The 18607-nt window shown below is 54.3% G+C and overlaps 5 protein-coding genes across 5 annotated transcripts; all 5 read left to right on the forward strand.

Annotated features, from left to right (window-relative positions):
- Positions 1-1918: 1918 nt before the first annotated feature.
- On the forward strand, positions 1919-7459 carry AYL99_10008 (hypothetical protein; the record flags this gene model as incomplete). The annotated part of the gene is made up of 3 exons (XM_018841514.1): positions 1919-1998; positions 2052-7372; positions 7428-7459. The coding sequence occupies 3 exons, from the start codon at positions 1919-1921 to the stop codon at positions 7457-7459; spliced, it is 5433 nt and encodes a 1810-aa protein (XP_018689223.1).
- Positions 7460-8431: 972 nt separating this feature from the next.
- Positions 8432-10544, forward strand: AYL99_10009 (hypothetical protein; the record flags this gene model as incomplete). The annotated part of the gene is made up of 4 exons (XM_018841515.1): positions 8432-8668; positions 8729-9034; positions 9087-9496; positions 9545-10544. 4 exons carry the CDS (start codon positions 8432-8434, stop codon positions 10542-10544), a joined length of 1953 nt encoding a protein of 650 aa, XP_018689224.1.
- An 821-nt stretch (positions 10545-11365) lies between these two features.
- On the forward strand, positions 11366-12784 carry AYL99_10010 (hypothetical protein; the record flags this gene model as incomplete). The annotated part of the gene is made up of 1 exon (XM_018841516.1): positions 11366-12784. The coding sequence occupies one exon, from the start codon at positions 11366-11368 to the stop codon at positions 12782-12784; it is 1419 nt and encodes a 472-aa protein (XP_018689225.1).
- Positions 12785-14166: 1382 nt separating this feature from the next.
- AYL99_10011 (thiamine pyrophosphate enzyme) lies at positions 14167-16458 on the forward strand (the record flags this gene model as incomplete). The annotated part of the gene is made up of 4 exons (XM_018841517.1): positions 14167-14186; positions 14339-14381; positions 14546-14668; positions 14770-16458. 4 exons carry the CDS (start codon positions 14167-14169, stop codon positions 16456-16458), a joined length of 1875 nt encoding a protein of 624 aa, XP_018689226.1.
- Positions 16459-17766: 1308 nt separating this feature from the next.
- AYL99_10012 (hypothetical protein) lies at positions 17767-18270 on the forward strand (the record flags this gene model as incomplete). The annotated part of the gene is made up of 1 exon (XM_018841518.1): positions 17767-18270. One exon carries the CDS (start codon positions 17767-17769, stop codon positions 18268-18270), a length of 504 nt encoding a protein of 167 aa, XP_018689227.1.
- Between the last annotated feature and the right edge of the window lie 337 nt (positions 18271-18607).

Raw genomic sequence — 18607 nt, forward strand, 5'->3', positions numbered from 1 at the left:
AAGTCTCCGACAGCTCACGCACCGCATTCATCTTGACCATTGTCAATTTGAAGATGAGACACGCACAGGGACACGGGCTTCGTCGATGATGAGATGTTTGATGAAAAAGAAGATTCTCTGGGTCCTAGTTTCAGTTTGTTCCCACTCAATGCACATCGTATGGTGCTGGGGTGGCACACGATTGTTTTCGCCTCAAACCAGCGCAGGGCCCAAGCCCCATCACGGTCACGTGACAGCCACCCAGTCAGCATGTGGCACGATTCTGCACCGTCTCGCTCACCTGCAGACTAGGTGCTGCATCATTTGCGTTTGTCTCAGTTGGTCTTATCGGCAACCGGGCTACATGTGTGTGCGTCCGTGGTCAGCCTCCAGACACTCCGATTCCGAAGATGTGGTCACTCGCTGATCACCAGCGGAAAAGGATGAGCTGTTGGAAAATCCTCGTCGCTTGTGTGTGTGTCGACTGGGGAAATTCGTGCGGAGAGCGAGGCACATAAAAAGTTCAAAGGAGCGCAGCCCACAACAAAAGAACCACTATAAAAATTTCAATAATGGACGAGGCCTCCTTTCTTGCCCTGGTGATTCTGGCCTCGGACTGGGGCCTCTTCACAGGACTAGGTACGTAAGGGCATGGACATGTTGTGTTACGTCGGAGATCCCAAAACTCAGTGCCGAACCCGAAAGACATGTAGTGTGTGTTCTGCAGCCTGCATACCGAGGGCATTGAGGGAGCATGGAGTAGGAGGTATGCCTTCCATCTCTGTCATTATTGGATGGCGACATGTGCAGTTAGTGAGCGAAGCACACCATTCCCAACCTCCCCTCTGTATCTCGTACTGCGTATACCTGCCACTGGAGTCCAATGCTCTGTCGAGTCGCCGCGCTGCAACTCCGTCTGATGACCCGTCCGGCCTCGAAAGGCTCCGTAGAGGAAAGCTCGACGGTAGCCCTGACTGTAGCTAGGGAGTCCGGTAGGGTGTGCATGACAATAAGCCAAGTTTGTAGGTGAGGTGACCAACTGACCAGACGCTATACTTGGGACACGGTACTCTATACTCGGCACTGGGTACCTCATATGTCAGCACCAGAGGCCAGATTCGACACTCACGGTCACAGTACCGGTGCTGGAGAATGGGAGGCGACAGCCGACTGCGGCGCAGTGTGCTCACCTCACTGCTATGTTGGTAAGATCTTAGACACAGGAAAAGCTTAAACTGCTATTATGCGAAGGTCTCAAAATGACATGTTTTGGGTGTTTCACTTGTAATGACCATTACCAGCTCCACCCAAATGTCTCCATCCGCCAAATACCGCATTCTATGCAGTATGGAGTATTGGTCTCGCAGGCCGACCAAAACCCCCCCTGCGCAAGCCAACTTTGTTGCTCTCGCTGTTCGATCATTCGACTTCCTTCATGTTGATTTCATGTGTGTTGGTTCTTTCAACTACAATCTTTGCTACGACTTGACGATCTCTCGCTATATTTCTCTCGCTCTGCATATTTGGTTGTATCGGCACACATTGACGCTCATTGCCCCCTAACGTTCGCTGTTGCAAAATCCAAAGACTCCCTGCCCGAGTCAACAATTGCCCGACCGCGCAACTTCGCTCGATGAATTAAGGACTTGAGTTATCGAACAGGGCGTGTGAGCCGACTCGAGGCTCTTTGGACTTACTTTGACGCGTCCAATACGTCTCCATCAATATGGCTGCTCGTGGCAATGTTCCTGCTCATTTACAGGCTTCATTGCCTGCACTTCCTCCTCATTTACAATCAGACACCCACTTAACGGCCCACCTGGCTAGCCGATTCCATGTCTCTCTTCCTACAGCAAAATTGTCCTCCCAGGCCTTGATATGCCTCAATACATATACCTCGTCAACCAGGGGACCAAATGGGGAAAAGGAGGGAAGTGCTATGGGCGAGGCCGAGGATCTCGCCCGTAGGGCATGGGCAAGACTGGGAAATAGAGCAGAAGACCAGGCCATTGTCTTCTTGTATGTCTGCTGAATGATAATCTGGCATTGATATCTTGCTAACTGTGCGACAGCGGAGAGTCGGGTTCGGGTAAAACGACAGTCAGGTCGCACCTGCTTTCCTCCTTCCTTTCGTTCTCCTCCACACCCCTGTCCTCCAAACTGTCCCTTGCCGCCTTTGTCTTCGATACCTTGACCACGACCAAAACTACCACCACTCAAACAGCATCGAAAGCTGGCTTGTATTACGAACTACAATACGACGCTTCATCATCGATTCCCACCCTCATTGGAGGCAAATTATTAGACCATCGCCTGGAAAGGAGTCGAATTTCACATGTGCCGACCGGCGAAAGGAGCTTTCATGTGCTGTATTATCTTCTGGCCGGAACAAGTGCGGCAGAAAAGTCTCATCTCGGCCTCAACGGACACACAAACATCACCACGTCTGGTGCGGGCCTGACGAGGTCTGCCTCCGTGGCACAGAAACGATGGAGATATCTTGGCCACCCCACGCAAATGAAGGTGGGCATCAATGATGCGGAAGGCTTCCAGCACTTCAAGACAGCGTTGCGGAAGCTGGAATTTCCGAGAGCAGAAATCGCCGAGATATGTCAAGTTCTCGCTGCTATCCTGCATATCGGTCAGCTCGAATTTGGCACTGGCCAGGCGACGTTGACGGCGGCTGAAGAAAGTGGCGGATACTCCCACGAAGGTGGCGAGACAGTCACGGTGGTCAAGAATACTGACACGTTGGCTTTGGTCGCGGCTTTCCTAGGACTGAGCGTTCAGGACCTAGAAGAGAGCATGAGGCACAAGACAAAAACGCTCCACCGGGAGCGTGTGACTGTCATGCTGGACCCCAAGGGCGCTCGAGAAAATGCGGATGAGCTTGCAACGACGCTCTACTCGCTCCTGGTTGCGTACATCATTGAGAGCATCAACCAAAGGATTTGTGCTGCAGAAGACGCTGTTGCCAACACCGTCTCCATTGTCGATTTCCCGGGGTTTGCGGACCATTCTTCCACTGGATCTGTTCTGGATCAGCTGTTGAACAACGCAGCAAATGAGTCGCTTTACAATACTTGCCTCCACGGCTTCTTCGAAAAGACGGCCGAGATGCTGGAAAGCGAAGAGGTTAGCGTGCCTGCAACCAGCTATTTCGATAATTCGGATGCTGTCCGTGGCCTTCTCAAGCATGGCAACGGATTGCTTGCTATTCTTGATGATCAAACGCGTCGTGGTCGTACGGATACCCAATTTTTGGACAGTATTCGTAAGCGATTCGAAAACAAGAATAAAGCGATCACGGTGAGCAGCGCTACGACCACCTTGCCCGGAAGCAACTTCGCTACGACGAACCTTTCGGCATCGTTCACCGTGCGCCATTATGCTGGTGAGGTGGATTATCCAGTCCACCGCTTGGTCGAAGAAAACGGAGATGTAGTTTCTGGGGATTTGATGAACATGGTCAGAAATACGAAGAGTGACTTTGTGGCTAGCTTGTTCGGTCAAGAAGCCTTGAACACTATCAGCCACCCTTCAGAAAAAACGGCCATTGTGCAGGCCCAGGTCAGCTCCAAGCCGTTGCGCATGCCCAGCCTTTCCCGGAAGAAGCATGACCAGCTGCGCCGAATGGGTAGCCGAAGAGCAGATCGCTCGCCTGCTCTACAGGAAGACGCAGAATCGACACATACTCCAGAGGAGTCGAGAACCAGAAAAACAAAGGCTTCTGCGACAGGACTGACTCAAGGTGCAGCGGCACAATTCCTGTCGTCTTTGGACAACATCACCAAATCGCTGACTGCGCCAAACGTCAACAACTACTTCGTGTTTTGCTTGAAGCCAAATGACAGGCGAATTGCCAATCAATTCGACAGCAAATGTGTCCGTCAACAGGTTCAGATGTTTGGAATACCCGAGATCAGTCAACGACTTCGAACTGCTGATTTTAGTGTGTTCCTCCCATTCGGGGAATTCCTGGGGTTGACTGACGCTGATCCTGGCGTCGTCGGAAGCGATCGTGAGAAGGCACAGCTTGTTCTGGACAACAAACAGTGGCCCGGGAATGAAGCCAGAATTGGAAATACCGGCATTTTCCTCAGCGAACGCTGCTGGGCGAGTATTGCCCTTACCGGATCTCAGAGCACCGCCTACTTCGGCGGCGAAGTTCCCGCAATTTCCAGGCCCGATACGCCAAGTCTCAACCCCTTTAATGATTCGAAAGCTCGATTAGTGGCCTCACATGAGGGAACGCCTGGTTCTTTTTATGGCGACGAGACAAAAGGTGGCTACTTTGGCAGCCGAGAACTCGACGCCAAATCTGATGCTGGCGCCTCAGCCTTCAACTCCGGGGATATGTTCCGTAACCTCGAAACCAAAGAAGAACTGGCCGAAAAGGGCAACAGAAAGAAGATGGAAGAGGTCGATATTGTACCCGTTTCGTCGTCACGTAAAAGATGGCTGGCGGTTGTGTACTTCCTTACCTGGTACCTCCCTGACTTTGCCATCAAGTGGGGTGGCGGCATGAAACGGAAGGATGTGAGAGTCGCCTGGAGGGAGAAGTTTGCGATCAACATCCTGATTTGGATCAGCTGCCTCTTCGTGGCCTTCTTCATCGTCGTGTTTCCCCAGCTCATCTGTCCGAAGCAGAACGTGTACTCTGCGGCCGAACTGTCATCGCATGACGGCAAAAATGGCCACAGCGCTTACACTGCGATACGGGGCGTAGTCCTCGATCTAGGGGCATTCGCACCCGCCCACTATCCGAGCATCATCCCACAGACGTCACTGGAGAAGTACGCTGGTTTGGACGCAACAGGCCTGTTCCCTGTCCAGGTCTCGGCTCTTTGTCAAGGGAAAGACGGCCGTGTGGATCCTACAGTACAGTTGGATTATACGACAACAAACATCTCAGGTTCTGCTACAGTCATCAGTACCACTGACCCGAATCGCCGGTATCACGATTTCCGCTATTTCACAAATGACTCCCGCCCGGATTGGTTTTTTGAGCAGATGATCATGTTGAAATCCAACTACAAGAAGGGAAGTATCGGATACACTCCTCAATATGTGCGCACTCTTGCCAAAAAATCTCATTCTATTGCGATATTGAATGGCAGAGTGTACGACTTCACCACCTACAACCAGGGCGGACGCAGCACCAGGGCTCCCCCGGGTCAAACAGTCCCAGCCGGGGTTGACACTGATTTTATGGCTGACCTTGTGGTTGATCTGTTCACGCAACGGGCCGGACAAGACGTTACCAAATACTGGAATGCTCTTTCTTTGGACTCTGGGTTGAGGAGTCGAATGCAGCTTTGCCTCGACAACTTGTTCTTTGTTGGGGTCACAGACACCAGAAACTCGGCCCAATGTCTCTTCGCTCGGTATATCCTCCTGGCCATCTCCATCTTACTCTGTACCGTGATCGGTTTCAAATTTTTGGCTGCTCTCCAGTTTGGAGGCAAGAATGTACCTGAAAATCTCGACAAGTTCGTCATCTGCCAGGTTCCCGCCTATACGGAAGACGAAGAATCTCTTCGACGAGCTATCGACTCAGCAGCACGGATGCGATATGACGACAAACGCAAATTGCTGATCGTGGTCTGCGATGGTATGATTATCGGACAAGGAAATGACCGACCGACGCCTCGTATTGTACTCGATATTTTGGGAGTATCAGAGACAGTCGATCCGGAACCACTGAGCTTCGAATCTCTGGGTGAAGGCATGAAGCAACACAACATGGGCAAGGTATACTCTGGTCTGTATGAAGTGCAAGGGCACATCGTTCCCTTCTTAGTGGTTGTCAAGGTCGGAAAACCCTCCGAAGTGTCCAAACCTGGAAACCGAGGCAAGCGTGACTCCCAGATGGTCATCATGCGCTTCTTGAACCGCGTTCACTACAACATGCCCATGAGCCCGCTAGAACTGGAAATGCATCACCAGATCAGAAACATCATCGGAGTCAATCCCACGTTCTACGAATTCATGCTCCAGATCGATGCCGATACTGTTGTGGCTCCCGACTCGGCTACTCGCATGGTTTCGGCATTCCTACGCGACACAAGGCTGATCGCCGTTTGTGGAGAGACCTCGCTGTCCAACGCAAAATCATCCTTCATCACGATGATGCAGGTTTACGAGTACTACATTTCGCACAATCTCACAAAGGCATTCGAGTCATTGTTTGGTTCCGTCACCTGTCTACCAGGTTGTTTCACCATGTACCGAATCCGAGCCGCGGAGACCGGAAAGCCACTCTTTGTGAGCAAGGAAATCATCGAGGACTACTCTGAAATCCGAGTCGATACATTACACATGAAGAACTTGTTGCATCTAGGCGAAGATCGATACCTGACCACGCTGCTCTTGAAATATCACTCCAAATATAAGACGAAATACATTTTCCACGCCCATGCCTGGACCATTGCACCGGACAGTTGGACAGTTTTCATGTCTCAGCGACGTCGGTGGATCAACAGTACTGTTCACAACCTGGTTGAACTGCTGCCGTTACAGCAGTTATGCGGTTTCTGCTGTTTCAGCATGCGATTTGTCGTCTTCTTGGATCTGTTATCGACTGTGATTGCGCCGGTTACGGTGGCCTATATTGTGTACCTGATTGTGCTTCTCTCCACATCGTCCGACGTCATCCCTCTGACGGCATTCATCTTGTTGGGGGCCATCTATGGTTTACAAGCCATCATCTTCATCCTTCGCCGCAAATGGGAAATGATTGGGTGGATGATTGTGTACATTCTGGCCATGCCCGTCTTCTCTCTGGGTCTGCCCCTGTATGCGTTCTGGCACATGGACGACTTCAGTTGGGGTAACACACGTCTGGTGACTGGTGAAAAGGGTAAACAGATTTTGATCTCCGACGAGGGCAAATTCGACCCCGACTCGATTCCGAAGAAGAAATGGGAAGAGTACCAGGCAGAACTGTGGGATGCTCAGACCCAACGGGACGACGCAAGATCCGAGATTTCGGGCTACAGCTACGGCACGAAGTCGTACCACCCTGCCGCGTCCGTTTATGGCGGTGGCCCTCACGGCTATGAAAGCAGTGCACATCTCATGGCTCCTTCGAGATCTGTGTCACAGCTCGACATGCATCTGCCTGCGTATGAGAGAGGGTACAGCCATTCCAGGATGTCTCTTGCGCCCTCGGACATGCTGGGTGGCGGCATGATGGCAGGAAGTCATTCTGTCGCCGACATGGACATGGCCGATCTGACTGGATTGCCGACTGATGATACGATCCTGAACGAAATCCGGGACATACTCAAGACGGCGGATCTCATGACCGTGACGAAGAAGGGTATCAAGCAAGAATTGGAGCGACGGCTCAACGTGAATTTGGACGTCAAGCGTGCCTATATTGGCAGTGGTAAGTTGTGCCCAAGCCTCGAACCTTGAAAGAGAAACTAACCTCTGGCGCACAGCAACGGAAGCCATTCTCTCGGGTCAATTGTGAATTATCTGCATAATCTAGCGTCTGCTCTGCTCTAGCGATATGTTTCATGGCAGATTGCAGGAGTCCAGGATGACCAACCAAAACGGACGGCGTTGGGATGCATTGGCTACAAGCGAAGGGGACTCCATGGCTTGCCTGTAATCACTCGGAGGATGAATTGCAGTTGTAATTGGCAGGGAAGAAGGACATCAAAATAGCATAGATGTAGCAGGATCTAAAGGAAACTGGCATGTATACCACCAGTATTGTAGGCTCTGGGTTAACATGGGAGCTGCTGAAGAAGAAACACTACGACACATACGAGCCTTCCACCAACTTCTGTATCTCTCGTATATGGTTAGTGTTCCTCTGGCGAAAGTCCAACCCTGCACTCCGTCGAGATGATATCACTTCAAGAATCAAGAGTGGGTGGGGAATGCCATCCACGAGGGCGAAGAACTGTTACCTCGAGCTACTGTGAACAGGGAACCTGAACAAGCTCGCCAAGCTTTCAGTTGAAGCTTTTAACGGGCGAGGGGGGCCCAAAAGTCCCGCTCCAGGCGGTGCCCAGCTCTGCGAAACCCCGCTTGTGTAGGACGTTGTCATCATCGAACGCCCACAATGGTGCCGATGACGCCCAATCAACGCCTAGACCAACCGTGCCAACCAAGCTGCTGGGCATCCCTCACGCGATAAAGGGATTATTTTCGCCCTCGCAGGCCAATGACCGCAGATCCTTGGTCGCGACTTTCAAGATTCGGGTTTGGCTTGCGTGGCCCTCAAAGTTCCTGGCCCCAATCCTTCTCTCGCTTCGTGAACTCCTTCAACAAGTGCTTTCAAGAGCTACCTCGAACAAGACATCGTTCATTTTCCCGTTTGCGACTCTACCCAGATTTCGTGAGAACTATAAAGCTGTCCCAGCCCTCCAGCCCTCCAAAGTGTTCTCTTCCCAGTGATGCTCCAGTCGAGACTCGTCTGACCACCATCACTGCCATGATTCCCAAAAAGATCTATGAGCTCTGCCAGCGCAGCGAGACAATTACTGCCGAACTGGCCAAAGATCCGTCCCTGTCTCCTCACGAGGCAGCCAAGAAGCTCTTTGGTGTTGACCTCGATGATGAGGTCGTCACCAAGAAACTGGACCTGGGAAAGGAAGAACCGAGTGACCTGGAAGAGGCCCGACAATGTGGAAAATGGGGCAATTCCAACCCCAGCGATTTGTTTCTGAGGGTGAGAAAACCCTGTTGACTGCAAGGAAGTGGGACGGGTAGATATTGACCCGGTGGCTAGATCTACCACGATGTCTTGTGCACGTTGGAAAAGAACCCTCTCGTGGGCTTATGTTCGCCGTCGCTCCTCGGAAGTAATGGAGTGTGCCCGCTCACAATCATGGCGAATGTCCCCGACATCTGCCGGCACATGTCCAACGTGATCGCGAGGGCAGAACAAGAGGTCTTCCTCGCGACCAACTTCTGGATGTACTCAGAGCCCACCAGGCTGATCACCAATGCGCTGAAAGAGCTGTCGAGGAAGGCTGTCCTGACAAACCGCCGAGTCGTGGTCAAGATCATCTACGACCGGGGAAGTGCGAAGCAGGTGAGTTTGGAGTCTCGTGCTCTCTCCCAGGTCCGTCTATTGACAGTGGAAGTTGGTAAAAAACCACCTCATAGTGCCACCGAACGAATTTGCAGACCCCAATGGCAAAGTTCGAATCCCTCATCCCGATGAGCTGCCCAACATCGATCTCGAAGTGATGAATTTCCACCGACCCATGTTCGGGACGTTCCACGCTAAATACATGATCGTGGATCGCCGTATCGCCATTGTGCAAAGCAACAACATCCAGGACATCGACAACCTCGAGATGATGACGCAGTTGGAAGGACCCATTGTGGATTCATTCTATGATCTTGCGCTCATTTCATGGCACAATGCGCTGCACCCACCCTTGCCGCTGCTGAACCGACCTGCTGCGGACTTGCCCATTCCCACATTCTCGACCGACAGCTATGCCACCATGTTCGATGAGAATGGGAAGCTGGTCCCCGTGTATCAAGCGTACGTTGGCAAATAAGCTTCCGTTGTGCTAGCTGACCCCTACTACAGGCCCACGCCGGTTCCGGGCGGACACGAGAGCTTGAGGGAGATCGCCGAGCATGGATCGCAGATGGACTTGCCCCAGCACACATCGGAAGACCCCCACTACGACCCTGACATCAAGTCGGAGGTGCTGCGCGCCGTGGCATTTTTGAATCCACGGGAAGGAGAGAGCCGGATCAATGCAATCACCCGCCTCCTCAACACGACGATCCAACCGAACACGAAAGGGAGCGCGCCGGATATTGAACCAGCCGACGCGATGACCCCTCTCATCCCCATACCACGACATGACCCTTTTCCGATTGCCATGGTATGCCGACCGCCATGGGGATCACCCACCAAACACAGTTTGCACACGCCGCAAAATGAGGCATTCACATCTGCCCTTCGTCATGCGACAAAGTCGGTCTTCATTCAGACCCCCGACTTGAACGCCGAAGCCCTCCTGCCCGAAATCGTCGCCGCTTGCAAACGAGGGGTCAAGGTCTCCTACTACTACTGTCTGGGATACAACGACGCGGGAGAACTGCTGCCTATGCAGGGCGGACATAACGAAATGATCGCGCATGGACTGTACCACGAGATCGGCCCCGAATATCGCGACAACCTGGACATCTATGTCTACGTGGCCAAAGATCAAATCCATCCGATCCACAACAAGTTCAAGCAGCGGTCATGTCACATCAAGCTGATGGTGGTGGACGACCACATTGGGATTCAAGGCAACGGGAACCAGGACACACAGAGCTGGTATCACAGCCAAGAAGTGAACGTCATGATTGACAGCGCGTTGGTGGTGGGCAAGTGGATGGAAGGGATCAGACAGAATCAAAACACGCACATCTACGGGAAAGTGCAGAACGACGGACCTGATGCTGGATGTTGGAAGGATCCCAAGACTGGGCAACAGGCCGAGGGCGCGATTGGCGTGGATGCAGGCAAGTTTGCATGGGCCAAGGGGATGGTCGGGGCGGTGCAACGGGTACGGGGGGTGGGCGGATTTTGAGCCTGGAGATGGGCAGGTAACATATGGTGCTGGCTCGGATCTGTGAGGGCAATGTCGCGAAGGATAGCGATATTTACGGCGTTGAAGATTATACGAGTGCTGACATTCGACCACAGATATAAATGGATCTATCTCAACTGTAGGACTTGGACAAGGCGAGTTGGGACGATATACCAAGTACGCGGCTCGAGGCTGTCGGAGAAATGATCCTCCAGATTCCGCTGGGCCTTCCGGTTCCGCCTCTAACCGAGCAATCAATGTCTCTTGCTATCAATTACTGTACGCCGACGACGAAAAGGAGTCTAGGCTCAATGGCACGATGCAACGGAGCACATGTTATTTGGCTCCCTCCGCATGACGAGCAGCTTCCGTTCCGCTGTAGATGTGTCGTGCCCGTGCACATCTCGCAACACTCAGGCGATTGGTGTCGGTAAGAGGTGTCCAGCTCCATATCCTGTTATCCTTTGATCTGGGGGAAAGAAGCATATGTTGCGTGACCACGACAGTCTAGCTCCCGCTGCCCAACTTCATCGTGGGCACAATTTCTTCCTGTGTGACCCAGCTTGGCTGCCACGAAATGACTGAGTTGTCGGGCCACGTCGCCCACGACCCTGCAGTGACGATGATCAAGGGTCTGAACTCCCAAGGTGAGGACATCCGAATGACGAATTCAATGTGCATCAAGTGTGTCCTTGCGAAACTATGGCTTGAGCTTGTGGGAGTCAGCTCTGCTATAAATGCCTTGTTCCTGGTACCTAGGGCACATCTTGAAGCTCCAAACTTCGAATTCCTTCTCCATGCCAGACCGTCGAATCTCAGCGATGGTCTCTGTCTCTCACGAGTTCAGGCGTGTCCCGCCTCCCCACGCCTCCATTGGCCACTGGCTTCCCAAGGATCGCGCCCATATCAAACAATGGCTAGCCACCAAGCTGGAACAGCTAGAGAAGAAGCAACAGCTTCAGCTCTACAAGAAGATCGCTATCACGCTAGACCCCAGCATCGTTGCCTTGAAACACCTCGTGGACGCCAGTCCCAATCTCACGAAACTCTCCCGGGAAATGTTCACCCAGATTCCCCCGGCCTACAAAGATGACCCGACGGGCCAGCCCCAAGTTCGTGATTTCGACACCATGCTGGGCCTCGTCGACATGATCCTGAAAGAAGGACCACAGTGGTTCGACATTAAGGATCCGCCGACCGCGATGGGGCTGATTGGGTTCCCCATCAACGCTATTCTCGACTGGCCGATGGGTACCCTGGCGGGCTATCTCTTCTTCATGGACAGCCAGGTCAACAAGATGTGGCAAGGCATCCTTGACGTCTGGGGGGCATTCCTTCAGAGCCCGGCGTCGGTCAGCTGTCTCAACGAAAACAGTGGGTGGCTGTCCACGGACGCCTTGAACGCGCTCGCCGCCAAGGGCAACGACGGCAAGACTCAGTATACCTTTCAGCAGCTGTACGCGTGCAACCCAGCACTGCCGTCCTTCGGGTTTGGTTCCTGGGATCAGTTCTTCACACGCAAGTTCAACCCGGGCATCCGACCCGTCGCCTTTCCAGACGATCAGCCGACGCCCGAGCAGCCGGACCCGACGCAAGTCATCGTCAACGCCTGCGAATCGACGCCGCTGCAGTTCGCCACCGACGTCAAGCTCCGCGACACCTTTTGGCTCAAGGAACAACCCTACTCCCTGGCGGAGATGCTGGACAACCACCCCAACACGGAGCAGTTCGTGGGGGGTTCGGTATATCAGGCGTTTCTGAGTGCCTTGTCATACCACTGCTGGCACGCGCCGGTGTCTGGCACGGTGGTGGACATCCGCCACGTACCCGGGTCGTACTACTCGGAGAACCTCTCGGAGGGCTTCGCGAACCCCGGGTCGCCCGACGCCGCGGCGCCGAACAACTCGCAGCCGTACATCTCAGCTGTGGCGGCGCGGGGGATCATCTTCATCCAGGCCGACAACCCACACATTGGACTGATGGCCATCATCTTCATCGGAATGGCCGAGGTGTCGTCGTGCGAATTCACCGTGCAGCCGGGACAGCACATCGACAAGGGCCAGGCGATCGGAATGTTCCATTTCGGCGGCTCAACGCACTGCCTGGTCTTCAGGCCCGAGACCAAGCTGACCGCTCAGAGCTTGGTCAACCCACCGCCATACGACCCGGACGCCTCGATCAACCTGCCGGTCAGCAGCGCTCTGGCGGTGATCACGCCGCCGGCGGGAAGTGGCGATTGAGGACGGACGAAGAGAGGGAAGAAGATTGGGGGCGGAAAGATCACGGGACAACAGACCTGTTCACGAATTCACGAGCAAAGACAGCGATGAAAGAGGGAAAAAGTCACTCATTTTCCGATGAACCCTGCCCTCGCGAGGGCAGCAGCAGCAGCAGATCTCTATGCACTCTCTACTACTGGGTATGTAGAGATCAGATGGCAGAGAGCAGGTGGCAGGTAGTAGTAGTATATCGTACTTGATGAGTTCTCGTCCTCGTATGTCCTGTGGTATATACATACTGTGTTGTACTGTAGTGTAAGTTGTTGCGGCGTCAATTCCGCATTCGGGGTCGCAGTGACGGCAGGAAGGAAGCCATGTGTAAATGAATGTCCACCCAGCAACCGACCGATCTTGGGTCTTTTGGAGCCTCCTGGTCTTTTTCGTGGTTTGGTTTCAGGTTCCCACATTTAATTACATCCTATGTACCTACGGTACGAGGAACATACAGTATGTAGATATGTTCTATTCGAGCACGGCAGATATGGTCGGCTTATTGCCCCCCCATACGTCCCCTCCTCCTCGCGACAAAGCAAGCCGACACCGACATCGGCAAATGAACAAGGACAAGCTTGGAACCCCACAGTTTCCACACAAAACCCAGGGACTCGGGGAGCTGGCAGGGAAGGGAGGGAGGAATCAACCCGCGCTGTTACCGTATGTTCTTTTTTCTCATGCTGGGCCATACATACCCTTGGTCATGGCATTCATGATGACAATGATACCCGAATACCTAATACCGCCGCCCCTTGGCCTGCCCGGTGATGGGACCGTTTTTACCCCATGATTCATCCCGCACGCACCCATCGGCGAGTTGTTTATTAGTCTTTTGATACCCCGTCCGGCCAGCGTCGGGGCGGTGCCGCCTTTTTGCCTCGATTGTTTATGGTGGAGGAGGATTGAAAATAAATAAACATTATTTATCTCATTTGGAGAAAGATGTCCCTCCCTCTCTCCCTTTTTTTTCATTTCGTCTGTCTGTTGTCTGGGATTATTATCATTATTTTATTATTTATACATATTTCCTCACTTCGGGTTGGACGCATTGAGTACATAGCATCCCGTTGGTCCCTAGGGTTTCTGAAAACGAAACAAAGGAAGACGGTCGCTTGCTCTCCCCCGCCCGCCTTGTGGTCTGTCTGGTGAGACGCGACGAGAATTCATTGGTCTGCCCATACGGGCCGAATCAGAGGTAGAGAGAAGAAAGACACACACGAGGATATATTATATCTATCTCAACTGGATTGAGTAGTGTCTATCTCTCGACGAATCTCTCTCCTACACCAACCAAGCCCGAACCAACGGCGGCGGTCGATCGACCACCGACCTACCTGCGACCAACCACCATGGGTTCTGTCGAGAAAGCGTACGTCTGTCTGTCTGTCTGTCATTGAAGCTCCCGTTCCGTGGGCTGGTCAAGAAAGAAGAGGGCATATGAAATTTCAAACACACTCTCACACACTCAACATGCCGAGAACGGATTGATCGACTGACCCATGCATGTATCTATCTCTATAGCGAGTATACCACCTCGTACGCCTTCTTCGAGGCCATCTGGGAGGTATGTACCGTATTTCTCCACCCCAGCCCGGCCTGGCGAGGCCAGAATTGAATTATCCCCTTTGAAAGAGCAGAGGAGAGGAGAAAGACAGAGAGAGAGAGAGAGAGAATGTGTGTATGGTTGTGTGTTCATCCATAACTAATCCCGTCCTGCTCCTCCTACAGGCTGGCATCACCCATGTCTTCGTCAACCTGGGCTCGGACCACCCGTCCATCATCGAGGCCATCGTCAAGGGCCAGAAGGAGAAGCCGACAGAATTCCCGCGGATCATCACCTGTCCCAATGAGGTACGCAGAAGAGAGAAAGACATGCACATAAACCCCCTGTTTTGGAAGAGAAGAGAAAACTCGAGCTGAGAGACGAATAACAAATTTCCTCCCCCATATAGATGGTCGCCCTGTCCATGGCCGACGGCATGGCCCGACTGACCAACAAACCCCAATGCGTCATCGTCCACGTCGACGTGGGCACCCAGGGCCTGGCGGCGGCCGTGCACAACGCCTCGTGCGGCCGGGCCCCCGTGCTCATCTTCGCCGGCCTGTCCCCCTACACGATCGAGGGCGAGTACCGCGGGTCGCGCACCGAGTACATCCACTGGATCCAGGACGTGCCGGACCAGAAGCAGATCGTGGCCCAGTACTGCCGCTACACGGGCGAGATCAAGGGTGGTCGCAACGTCAAGCAAATCGTCAACCGCGCCCTGCAGTTCGCCACCAGCGACCCCTGCGGCCCCGTCTACCTCTACGGCGCCCGCGAGCCCATGGAGGAGGACATCGCACCGTACCACCTCGACCAGCAGGTCTGGAAGCCCGTGGCGCCCGCCGCCCTGCCGCCCGACGCCGTGGCCCTCGTCGCCGAGGAGCTGGTCAAGGCTCAAGAGCCGCTGCTCGTCGTCGGCTACACCGGTCGCAATCCCGCCTCGGTGACGGCCGCCGTGGCCCTGGCAGACAAGATCCCCGGGCTGCGCGTCCTGGACACGGGCGGCTCCGACATGTGTTTCCCGACCGACCACCCGGCGGCGCTGGGCTTACGTTACGGAGCGGACCCGGCGATCACCACGGCCGACTTCATCCTGGTGGTGGACTGCGACGTGCCGTGGATCCCGACTCAGTGCCGGCCCAAGCCCGACGCCCGGATCATCCACATCGACGTCGACGTGCTGAAGCGGCAGATGCCCGTCTTCTACATCCCGGCCTTCGCGCGATTCAGCGCCGACTCCGCCACCGCCTTCACCCAGCTGAACGAATATCTCGCCGCAAACGCGACGCTGTCCGCGACGCTGTCCGACGAGGCCCACACCGCCGCGGCGCGGAAGAGGCAAGAGTCGCACACGGCGCGTTGGAGCCAGTTCAAGGAGCTGGCCCGGATTCCCGCCAACCCGGCGACCTCGTCGATCAATCCGCACGTGCTGGGCGGCCAGATCAGGGCCGCGGTGCCCGAAGACACCATCTTCGCCGTCGAGGCCGTCACCCTGACCCTCGCCATCGCCGACCAGATCGCCCCGGTGCGGCCGAAGACGTGGATCAACTGCGGCGGCGGCGGGCTCGGGTGGTCGGGCGGCGGCGCGCTGGGCATCAAGCTGGCGTCGGACCTCCAGCACCGCGACATCCCGGGCGGCGACCGCTTCGGCACCAACAAGGGCAAATTCGTGTGCCAGATCGTCGGGGACGGCACGTTCATGTTCTCGGTGCCCGGGTCGGTGTACTGGATCGCGCAACGGTACGGCATCCCCGTGCTGACGATCGTGCTGAACAACAAGGGCTGGAACGCGCCGCGGCGGTCGATGCTGCTGGTGCACCCGCACGGCGAGGGCAGCAAGGTCGACAACAAAGCGCTGAACATCAGCTTCGACCCGACGCCGGACTACGCGGGCATTGCGAAGGCAGCCACGGGCGGCCACGCCTGGGCTGACACCGTGCGCACCGTGGCGGAACTGCTGGACGCGTTGCCCCAGGCGGTCGAGGCCGTCAAGGGAGGCAGGTGTGCCATCCTGGAGGTCCAGCTGGGAGCCGATCTGCCCGTGGTGGCGAAGCAGGGAGAGTTGAAGATGGAGCAAGTGGCGGCGACCAGTGGGTAGTAAAGTAAGTAAGTAAGTTGTACGGACTGACGGGTGGCATGGGATAGACGAGTGAGTTATGTGGGTGGTGGATGGGCAAAGCATATATATATATATCTATTATATCATCCCCGAACTGTGCTTCGTTCATTACCACTTTAGTTCAGGAAAGGGAGCGCGGCCGCTTTAATCGGGCACGTGACGGAGCATCGGGGGGCGCCCGGCCGAGCACGGGAGAGCGTCGTGGGAGCCACGACCGAGCATGGGGGAGGTCGCCTGAGCACTGCGCGAGGCCAACAGGGAGCGCTGTCTGACGCCCATTCGCAGAAACCAGTTCGGGCTCAAAGAGCCCCTTTAGGCCTCGGCCATACTTACAGTACTGCTCGGCGAGGCATCTGTTTCAGATGGGCGTCGGGAAACCTGGTAGATTCCCTGCCCTTACGATGATCCCTAAATTTTGTGAATAGTGGCGGATGTGTGGGCTGTGCTGATCTGACAGAGCGAGGATCAGGATCCTACGGGGCTCATTTTGGGACCCAGAGGGTGCCGAAATAGATCTTCATCAAGTTTTGGAGTTTCTTTTGCTCAAGATGAATATAGTTTTTCTTTCCTCTTCAATCCTTAATGCCCCAGTTTCACAGTCCTCGCCGATTGCACAGACGCGTCCGTCAAGAAAGCGGGAAGGGTGGTGCGAGGTAGAAGTAGTATCATGTCCAGTTAGCTGCTGCGCTTGTGTATGGTTGCGATCACCTACGCGTAGCAATTGAGATGCTGTGTGGCTGACCTTTTGATGAGAAGAGAGAAATCGACAATCGACTCACCTGCCACTGTAAAGACTGTCTTCTTATTTCAGCCAGGTTACGACCTCTCGGTGACGCCTTCTGGTTTCATCGTGTGTCCAAAAAGGGTCTATTTAAACTTCGCGTCGGGCGGCACCTTTCAATTTTCGCCGCAATCAATCTGATTTCACCTTCACCTTACTCAGGATCTACGGAGTACTCAATTGCTCAATTAAACCCATCTTCTTCGTGGGCCAATGGAAGGCCCTTTGCTCACAGAAGAGTCACAGCACCATCAGCCTCCTGTCTGAACGACTGCGTTGGACGGTTGGCCAAAGGTCCCCGCATGGCTTCCATCATGGCACATAGTCCTCGGATCCCATTGGGAGCAGGCGGAATTGTTCCAGGGCTCACGACTGGCTGTCAACTTGCCACGGCTGCATGTCGAAGCTGATATTTGGTGCTGTGGCTGAGTTCGCCGGTCAGGTTTAGCTGCATGCCAGTAGTCCCTGACCCAACATCACTGCAGCCTGATCTCCGATCCATGATCATGCTTCTCGCATATACGTTTGGAACTCCTGGTCGCCACGCAGAATTGACAGTGTACAATAGGCCTCTGACAACCCTACTCGTTGCGGATCCGCAAGGCCTCAATTTCCACCAACGGAAGCAGCTGCCGCTGGATGTCCATTTCACTCCAAATTACGGCTGCGGCCAGCAGTGCCTTAATCAGTCTGCTTCACCAAGTTCAGGATCATCCAGTTTCGCTTCTCGAAGTGTGGCCACACGCCTCAGCATCAACATCGCCGCCATGCACCTCTTGAAAATTGACAGTCGCGGCAGGATAAGCCAACCCATCGAATTCGTCACCGATATTCCATCCTACGCGGTCCTGTCTCATACATGGGGCGCTGAGGCCGACGAGGTTACTTTCGCCGACCAACAAAATGGGACTGGCATGAACAAGGCTGGTCATGCGAAGATTCAATTTTGCGGAGCCCGAGCTCGGGAAGATGGAATACAGTACTTCTGGGTAGATACCTGCTGCATCTAGTAATTTCATCTCTACGGATCTTTCCGCAACGAATCTTGACTCCTCCGAAGTCCATTTCCGTTTTAAGACCTGAGCACCTGCCAATTTATCCTGAGCCTGACTAGGCAATCGTGAGCTGTGGCCATGCGATCCTGAGCACCGCTTGCAGGCCCTGAGCCCTGCCCTGAGCCCTGCCCTGAGCAGCCTCAGTACAGCCGTGAATGCCTTGCCAGGACCCATAACTTGGCCCCTAGGCCCGAGTTTCCGACGTTTTACCTATTCGGAAGGGCTGTCTTCCGAGCTCCCTTGCTCGGTTATTGTTGCCAGAGCGCCACCCTCTTGCAGTCTCCTGAAGCCT

The sequence above is a fragment of the Fonsecaea erecta genome (genome assembly GCF_001651985.1).
Source record: "Fonsecaea erecta strain CBS 125763 chromosome Unknown Scaff10, whole genome shotgun sequence".
In the NCBI taxonomy this organism is placed as follows: Eukaryota; Fungi; Ascomycota; class Eurotiomycetes; order Chaetothyriales; family Herpotrichiellaceae; genus Fonsecaea; species Fonsecaea erecta.